The sequence below is a fragment of the Emydura macquarii genome, unplaced genomic scaffold, assembly GCF_026122565.2.
Source record: "Emydura macquarii macquarii isolate MOO-44397 ecotype Brisbane River unplaced genomic scaffold, CSIRO-AGI_Emac_v2 contig_499, whole genome shotgun sequence".
Lineage (NCBI taxonomy): Eukaryota > Metazoa > Chordata > Testudines > Chelidae > Emydura > Emydura macquarii.
Window position 1 is genome coordinate 5,620,493 of NW_027130636.1, and position 9,620 is coordinate 5,630,112.

The 9,620-nt window shown below is 42.3% G+C and overlaps 1 protein-coding gene across 6 annotated transcripts in view; it reads left to right on the top strand.

Annotated features, from left to right (window-relative positions):
- Window positions 1-7,923, top strand: part of DGKD (diacylglycerol kinase delta) — an 81,285-nt gene extending 73,362 nt beyond the window's left edge. For 4 of the 6 annotated variants that reach the window (XM_067538814.1, XM_067538817.1, XM_067538818.1 and 1 more), the window contains 4 exons: window positions 152-271; window positions 623-740; window positions 2,121-2,251; window positions 3,562-7,923. In XM_067538814.1, the coding sequence (XP_067394915.1) occupies window positions 152-271; window positions 623-740; window positions 2,121-2,251; window positions 3,562-3,651 (459 nt within the window). In that variant the 3' untranslated portion in view covers window positions 3,652-7,923. Of the gene's footprint in view, window positions 1-151; window positions 272-622; window positions 1,350-2,120; window positions 2,252-3,561 lie in introns of those variants that run through there. The other 2 variants (XR_010918146.1, XM_067538816.1) reach the window with 2 other exon arrangements.
- Window positions 7,924-9,620: the final 1,697 nt, after the last annotated feature.

Sequence of the window (9,620 nt, forward strand, 5' to 3'; positions counted from 1 at the left end):
ATGTCTTGTTATGTGGTTTCTTTAAAAATTAGGAGCTCTGTCATTAACCAGGTGTTACCTGGCAGGGAAATATCCTGAAGGAGATAACATGTTCTGCATTCCACCTTGTTGTCCTGAGCTCTGCTTGCCTTTGTCTCTGTCTCTGATGCAGCAGTTGGATCCTCCACAGAAGGAGCAGCTCCTAGTAGCCTTGACAGACATGGACCTTCAGCTGAGGAAGCTAGCAGACATCCCGTGGCTATGGCAACTCATGGAGCCCGGTGATGAAGAGGTAATAATTCGCAAACACAGGAGCAAAACAGTTTCCTTAAGTACTCTCTTTGTTGGTTAGCTCTGCTCATCTTGCTTCAGTGACTTCCTGTGGCTAGATCACAGATGCGAGACAGAATCAGTTTAGAAGAAAACTCTGTGGAGTTATTTTAGGTAATTTCCTGCCAGAGGTCGCTGTGTTGACATGGAACCAGCCTTTCCATTTTTTCCCCATCCTGACCATGAGATTGGGATCTCTTTCTTCTCCACAAGGGCTCTGTGCTGAACAAGATGCTACTGGTGTGAGTTCAGTTTGTATGGATTTGAGGCATAAGTTTCATTCTTGATATGATTTTCCTGTGTGTTTCCGCAGAACCAGATGCTAGATTATTCCAAACGCAATCGCAGTGGCAAATTCCGGCTGGTGACCAAGTTTAAAAAGGAGAAAAACAACAAGAATAAGGAGGCTCGTAGCAGCATGGGACTGCCGGGTACCAACTGTCTGTGTATTTGCTGTGTGCCCCTGCCTCTCCCGTTTGTGCACACATACTCTGCCTTTCTCTGTCTTTGTCTCCATTTTGTATCTCTCTCTCTTTCCTTGGTTTTCCCTTTCACGTACCTTTGCTCACACATTACACTCACATTCTGTTTAGTGTGGTTCTTTTTCACATAGCAAAGTTGCTTTTTTGCTGTGCTCTGTCTCTGAACCATAACACCCTGCACTGAGCAGATATTTCCAAAGACGAACTGGCAGCACCCTCCAAAGAGATCTACCAAGACCTGGACTGTTTTCTGGAATATTTTGGGAGGGCTTGGGTAGCGAACTTGAGGGGTTTAGGCTTTTAGAAATCAAAACGACTGTGGGGCCCAAGTCCGCATAACTCCAATCCTCCCACTGCTGATGCTCCCTGATGTGGTTAATGATGTTTCTCTCATTGATTCGCCCCCAGGGTTTAATCAAGTCTCATGTCTAATTGGCTGGGGATCCTGCATCACCACAGGTGCACCCTGAGCTCTAATCCTATTGGTCATTAAGATAAAAACTGGCCAATGAAATCAACAAATTGACAGTGGTATCGGGACACTTTCTCTCGAATTGGGTTAGTTGATTTTTGGTTTGTATTCTACCTATGAAGACTTTCTGCCTCTAAAATTTGGGAGTACTACTTGTTCTGTGGGATCATGGGTACTGTCCTCTCCCATGGAATTGTGGGTGCTGTCATTCTTTGCTCCATGACATCTCTCTCCTCTGGGATTGTGGGAACTTTGTTTCTTTCTCTTATTTAGAGACTAGTCAGGAAGCTGAAAGTCCACCTGTGTTCATTGCCAGCCCTCCATTCTGCATCAGAGGGAGATTTTGCCATCTTGTCTATAAAGCACTTGATAAGCCCCGAATGTAAAAAGACCTATGTAATGTGCTAGTATGTACTGTTTAGTCTAAAAGAACAATAGAAAACCAACCTGGGCTGGATTCTGTCCTAAACATTTTGCATGGCTCTGTTTAGTTTTTTAAACGGAGGAAAATTGAGTTTCTTATTAGACATGGTGGTAAAGTTTCAGTGGCACATCCAGTCCCAGCAAGACAGTGACTGGACATGAACATAAACAGATTCCCAGGGTTCATTGCATCAAGTCTCTTCTTAAGAGAATGACTCTGATTTTAATCTAACCTCCTTCCTTTGTTTGAGATTGTAGATCCTAGTGTCAGTCCTCTTCCTCCTCCTCCTCCTCCCCCTCATTTGGGGTTGTGGTCCTGCTTGAGTCCTCCCTTGGCTTTGGTTTTGGATACTGTCGGTGTTCTTCTTTCTCACTCTTTCTTTTCTCTGGGTTTCTGGGTACTCAATGCACTCCTGCTTTTCCATCTCTGACAGTTCACCTCTGGGGAACGGAGGAGGTAGCGGCCTGGCTTGAGCATCTCAGTCTTTGTGAGTATAAGGATATCTTCATCCGGCATGACGTCCGGGGCTCTGAGCTCCTGCATCTCGAACGGAGGGACCTCAAGGTACTTTCATGATCAGCTCAACAGGACTAGCCAGCTGCATCTGCATGGCCTTCTGTGCTGAATGTGCTTGGAGCTGGGCTGCATACCATCCGTTCCTGGTGGTTTTGGCTAGATGAATGAGTTCATCATAGCCTTATTTTACTCTCTTCTCAGGTCACCTAATTAATAATTTATAGTAGGAAGCTAGCATAAATAGTCAACCATAAGCCTATAGGCCAGTGGTTCTCGGGGCATAGGCCATTTGCTGCTCAGTGAGCGCACAGCTATGGCCCATGTGACATCTTCAGAACCATAAAGGTAATATATATATTGTGTGGATGCGGCCCACAATGGTAAATAGATTGAGAACCACTGCTATAGGCCAACAGTCCAACTCTTTCCCAGTTTCCTAAAGTTGAAGTCCAGTCCTACATCCAAGCAAACTACAGTCATTACTGTCGAGACTCTGATTTTTTAGCACGGTGGAACAGAAGGATTTCAATATTCAGCCCACTCCCACCTGTTTACAACATCAGTCATTATTTTGGCTAATTGGATTTCAGCATGTGGCAGTATTTGAAGGCAATGGCTTTTAAAAAGAAACCACCATAGTCTTAGATGGGACAGCTGGACAGAGACCTTTTACTTATGCTGTTTATTGAATAGTCATATCCTTAGAGAAAAGAAAACAATACTACAGACCCACTCTGCAAAACTTCGCAGCACTCCTTTCATCATTAGGAGAAGCTTTTTCTGTGAAAGAAAGTTACAAAGAGCTGTGGCTAACCATGTGACTTACATGTGATACAAGAGTATTTGTGACTCATGAGTCATGATTGTGATAAATGAACATCCATAGGATTTTACATGTGACTGGCCTTATGTTTTGTGTGTACAGTGATAAATGTGATATACAAGTGATAATATGACTCCTGTGCATGATCTTTAACTATTTTCTATGATTTGCATGCATGGTATCTGCGTGTTCACATAGTTATTCTGGTTGTGTTCTTTACCCATGTGTTTTGTGGCTGGCTGCTGACTTAGTTCCCTGGGATATGTATAGTCCTTTCTGCACATGGTTTGTCCCCCTGGCTAACCATGTACTTTGCAGTTGCGGCTGGCTGCTTTGTTCTAGCTCCGTGATTGTTGGTTACTTTGTCACACTCTGTGAGGTTTTTGATGCTTAAGCATTCATATGACTTTAAGGTTTGTAATCTTTCTAAATGGTTTCCTTCTGGTTTTTGTGCTCGGCTGATTAGTTGTAACTGTTGATTTGCTGTCTGGCTTTTTTTCTGTGATCTAAGGTGAGTTTTTGTCTTCTCTTCCAGGACCTGGGAGTGACCAAAGTGGGTCACATGAAGAGGATATTACACGGGATCAAGGAACTGAGCCGGAATACTCCTGTCAGCGAGGTTTAGTCTCTGTTTTCACAGCCTGTGTCTACCATTCCCCCTAACTTCTGTATGGCACTCCCCTCATGAAACAGTTGTACTCAAAATTGTCTCTACAGATAAGCAAAACTGTAGCTGTTCAGAGTGCATATCAACCAGTCATGGTGCTATGTTTTTTCATGTGGGGTACAGCTGTATCCAACCAGAGGCACCTTGTCTGCTTTGGCGGGGGGGTAAAAGCCTCCCAGAAGAGAACTCATCAGCCATTTGAAGAACCCTGTCCTTAGATATGGAAAGTCTTAGTTCTGGTGACAATACAGGACTTCGGACAATTGCAACACAGCTACCTTTAATGTGACTTCATCATATTGGAATTATTCAGGGCAAAAGATGTATTGGTGAGTCTTAGTCCAGGAGCGTCTGGCAGCCTTTTCAGATTTGAGACTTTCCCACCGCTGTGTATGTCACAGCAGCTGTATCTGATATTGCTCAAGTGGGGCAAAGCTTGTCTATTTGGCCTGTTGTAGGCCCCTTCTGGATATATTCTTCAATTGCATGTGACCTGGAAGAGAAGCTCAAAGCCAGCGCAAGCCTGCCCTTGCCAGTAAATAGCCAGTGATTCTCTCTCTGTCACTTATGCCTTGCAAAAACAATGCATGTGGTTACAGCCTTTTGCACCTATCTGCAGTCTTACCCTGGACCTGTCTCTGTCATTCTTCTTCAGCCAATGACAGTGGTGCAGCCAAATTAACAGCCATTGCAGTTGGGTGAAAATTCCAGCCAGTCACAGAGGACATTCTCTGGCTAGCCCCTTATCTCTTGATGATAGAGTAAAAATATTACAGGCAATTCAATTATGAAATCACCCAATCAGAATTCATCTTCAGGAAACTGAGAAAAAAGAGCCACTCAGGGCAGGAGGTGTAAACTAGCCAAATGGGAAACAGAAACAATTCAACCCACTGTGTTAGTAGAGCAGCATGTCAGGCACCAGATTGGAGCTGATTAGGAACAGCTTCTGTTCAGTTCAGTACCACTTCCCTGGCCACAAGTGAATGGACTCTAACACTAGATCTGTCTTTAATTTATATACAAGGGCAGAAAACTTTCCCATCTTGAAGGATACAAAGCTATTCTTAAAACTTGCCTCTTTTCCCCTATTTAAGGCTTTCCCCCTTTTGTGCTGCTGTTCCCCCTCATGTCTCTCTCAAGCTGCCTTGTTCCCTCACACCAGTGCTGGTGGATGCCAAAAGAAACAGGGTCACTTACTCTTCATGGGACTGTAACTGCTACTAAGAGAGCATGTGCCTGGGAACTTTGAGGGATCCTGTAAAAGCTTCTGGGGCTAGTGAGATTGTGTTGCAAGGCAGAGGAGCATCATGTTGAAAAGTGGGGCCCATTTGGCTACTAGCCTCTGATGCGAGCAATGGGAAGATGGGAAAATCACTTCTGAATCTCAGTTCCTGGACTGCATCCACATTCCTGCTTTATTGACTAGCCGTAGTGCATAAATTAAGCTGATGTGATTATCATTGGGGAGGATGCTTGCTGGCATTTAGCACCCGCAAGATAGGAAGAATTTTTAGTTACATTATATCTCTTGTATGTATTTATTTTTTTAAAAGAATAGCACATGGCTGACCCTGACCATAGGCAGGAAATGACCACATATGCAGTGGCATACAGTTTAATTTCTTGGGGTAACTTTTGTTTTTTCTGTTCCTCATAAGGCTTTTGTTAAAACAGCTTTAGCGCTGTATGGCTAACTGAATCTTCAGAGTCCGACAAGATGTTTATGTGATGGGAGATTATGGGCCAATTTATTCCCTAGTGCCAACTCCTTTGAATTCAAGAGAATTACCCCCAAGTTATTTGGGCCCTGAGTGTACAGTTTGTTTTCTCTCTACTTCATGTCCACCTACACATGTCCCTTTCGAACACAGGACATCAGGGTTTGCTTATGGAGAGCAGAGAGAAAGCTATACTTGCTTGATTTCCATAGCAAAACATCAGACATAAACCATTGTAGGAAAGGAGCAGACAGAGGAAATTTTGCAGCTCTGCTCCCAGAGTTTCTCCCTCCTTTCTGTGCACTAACCTCCCTTTCCACAGTAATTTTTTTTCTTATTAGTACAAAGTTCTTATGCTGCATTGGATCCCTTAGTATATTGGACAAGTAAGAATTGTAGACCATTTTCTTTCCCCAAGTTCTCTCCCAGCTGCTTTCATTTGGATACTGATCAAAGTCTGTGTGAGCATTAGGAAAACCCACAAGTAAGTGGAGCTGTGGGACATAATGAAGAGTATTGCTGCAATTTTTCATTCTGATTGTCAATAACTGTATGTGCAAGAGTGTGTCTGTTGATATCCGCCTATACATGTGTATGTACACACCGGAGAACACCTTGGGAAAGAGAAGTACCGTATGATAATTCTGGAGAAAGATGCAGCAAAGAGAAAGGGGATTTATCTCTTTTTGCGTAGATTGTGGAAGAACCACAATTCCTGTCGATGAAGAGTCAAGAAATCTCATGCTTACAGGAACAATGTATGCTTGCATTATTTAGTCCTAGATGGATTACATTCTTACCTCACTAGGAACAGTTCCTCTATATTATATTACACCACCGCCCCCTCTAATCAGACTGATAGGGAGATCCTAGCAGGTCCCCTCCTGTTCAAACCTACTCCTTAGAACTACACCTTATCTTCAGAGGACTGAAGGTCACCAATGTATCTGCTTTTGGAAATTTCATTTTGTCAAGGTGTTAAAGAATGCAGAGTTTATCTCCCACCTCACTGTGTCCCACTATATTTCTTTTCAGTGGTGAATTTTTTGAATACTCATATACCAGGATCACTCTCCATCACATTAGTTATCACCCCATAGGAATAGAGACACACCTGCTGCCTTCTTTTAAGAATTAGAGAAGGCTGAGTGCCCTTGGAGGTGCATCAGGTACATATAAAGTGTATCATAGTGCCATTAACGATAATGTTTTTGCAGCTCAGGCCCTGGGCATAAAATGGGAGTACTACTGTCAAACATCACTGAAAGATGTTTTCATGCACTAGGTAGTCAGACTAAGATTCTAGTTTAACTGTTTAGAGTTGGCCCTCTCGTATGTGATACTTTTTTGTAGGAGATAAAATGGCTTTGCCAATTCAGGAAAAACAGACAAGTTTCACTGCTACTTTGCCAAAAACAAAGCAAAACATCCACTTGGAAGATGTTAGACCTTCAGCTGTATCTTGTAGAGGTTTAGTCTTTCAATTAAACAAAATGCTACTAGCATGAAGGCCCCAGGTCACCTTTTGCCTCTCTTCCGGCACTGATTTGGGAGGGGAGGAGCAGTGTTCTACTAGCGCTAGTTGGGCATGTGGTTCTGATAATGTAATAGAAGTCCAGTGCCTGCTTTACCCAGCATTGCAGTGGAAGTTTACCCCTTGGTGGCAGATTCTGTCCTGTCACCTTGTTCAGCCCCATTCAATTCTTGGAGTTGCATGCAGTATGGGTTAGAGCAGAATTTGCCCACTAGCTGATCAGGAATGCCCCAGTCTGGGCTTCCTGGTGGAGGGGAGGGCTTTTATTAATAACATGGTCTTACCTTTTTTGCTGGAGTTTCTTTACAGGGCTTAGATTATAAACGTTTGGCCAAGAACAGGATGTGTCAGCTGTTCACAACACAGTAGGCAAATTATGATATTTATTCTGTTTAGTTCAGTGGAGATTTGTACTGTGAGATGAAGAAAACTTGGTCAGTATACATTTCACTAGCGAGATCACACCTCTAGGAAAGCGCCTCTGCATCTAGCAACCTGATACATTGTAGAGAACTGTTTAGTTAGTTTCTTGGAATGCTCCTGCCTCCTATTCAAAGCTTTTGTTATTTTAGTACAATTTAAAGATGCATATATGAGCTGCGTGCTAAGTGAAAGACTGTTTACAAAAAATTGTGTATCTTCAGATGTGTACTGTAAAAGAAAAATGAAAAATAATGTTTTTATAAGGCTGTCAGCAGTAATTGTATGTCCGTATCATTGCCCACCATCTATTGTTCCTCAGGGGTGTCCACACCATTCCTGTGATCCTCTCAGAAGCAGAGGGCAGCATCTGGATCCCTGCAAGTCTTGGAAAGAAGGTTTTGTGCCTTAAGAATGGGGCCTGCTGCCCTCCTATTTATTATTGTAATTTATACAGTGACTAGCATGGAAACGACTCTTGTATTGTGTGTACATAGTTTGCAGTTCATTGTTGTAAATAAGTTGTTCTTGTATATAAAGCAAACCTGTTTCTGATCTTCCGGAAAAGAATGTGTGTTATCTTCATCATGCAAGTGGGCTACAAAGTCCACTTGTTGGGAAAGAGGCAAGGAGCAGCTCTGCTTTGGGAGGATGATTTTATCCCAAGTAGCATCAAAAGACCATCAAAAGGTGGTCCTAAAAAAATGTTTCTCAAGGAAAGGAAGAACTCTGTTCTGATTGTGTACATTAATTTATAGCTCTTCCTAATCACACTGGCATAATCAGAGTGCAGGAGGAAGCATTATATTTAAACACTATTAGACAAGTATCTATAGCAGGAAGTGTAAAGAGGAAAAATATTTCTAATGCTATGGTTCTAACACTGCCAATGCTAGTGCATAGTTCCTGTGAGTATGAGACCCACTGCTAGAATGGGCATAGATTCCTTGGGGATAGGACAGAATTTAGTTCAGCTTTCCCCTTGAGGTGCCAGCTGTATTTTTAATGACAAAGAAAAATTCCAGCACCTTCTTAGACACGAGGCATCAAGTTTTTTTTTAATTCTGAGCTGCTGTGTAGTTCTGACCTCCAGCTTGATTTCACAGGCTCCTGAATCAGCAGCTTGTTGTGGATACAATTTTTAGACTCAGGAGGTAAGTGAAAATGTATTTGTAAAAACAGTCTTATCAGGAAATGTAGAAATAAGTTGCAGTCAAAAAACACAATGGATCTGTAAACTTCAAACCTAAAAGTTTAGAAGGACTTGAGTGAGAAATGCCATACATCGCCCTTATTCAATTCTCCTTCCATCTGTGTAATCAGATAATGATCACTGTGTTTGTAAGAAGTTAAGAACCTTGCAACAGATTATTGCTTTGGGCACACTTATAGTTTCACAAGAACATTTCAAAGCAAATGGAAAATCAGTAATATTTGTTTGAATGAATTATGAATATTTTCAGATGGAAAAGAATTGCACATGCAAGAATTAGACTGTGGCCAGGGCTACACTACAGCTTAAGTCCACATAAGTTATGTTGTTCATGGGGGTAAATTACCCACCCACAAATGACATCACATTAGCACTTAAATTGGCATAAATTGATAGCATTATGTCAATGGGAAAGCTGTTGCTGCTGCTTGTTGGGGGTGGATTAATTAAGTCAACAGGAGAGCTCTCCCATCAGCTTCGAGCCACAACACTAGAGATCTTACAGCAGGCACAGCTTCAATGGTGCAGCTGCGCTGCTCTAAGCACTGTAGTGTAGCCATAGCCCAAAAATTGCTGGATCTCTTCCACTGAAAAGGAATTTTTTAATGCATCTAGGATGAAAGAAATCCTAGCCGTGGTGTAAGCCTGTTGCTAGATGAAACTGGTAAACCACCACATTAAATTATATTCCATAAACTAACCCCCAAAGTCTTAACAGGAAATAAAACTAAGATTTTAATGTAAATATGTACCCACTTACCCTCAGATCAGAGTATCATCCAAACAGCCATTGATTTCAGTGGAACTGCACCTCTTACCCAGGAGGAGTTTGTCACTGTGCAGTAAATTGTGCCACAGGGAGCTATCAAAGACTCAAACACCAGCAGGGAATCAGGAATGAACTGGAGTTACCACTTAACTAGAATATTAAGACAGTTTTTTAGGTTAGTTCATCTCTTACTTTGGATTGCAGAAGCCTAGTATTCAAATCTGTGCTATATGCAAGTATGTCACATCAGGGATAGTGGGCTGCTTTCTG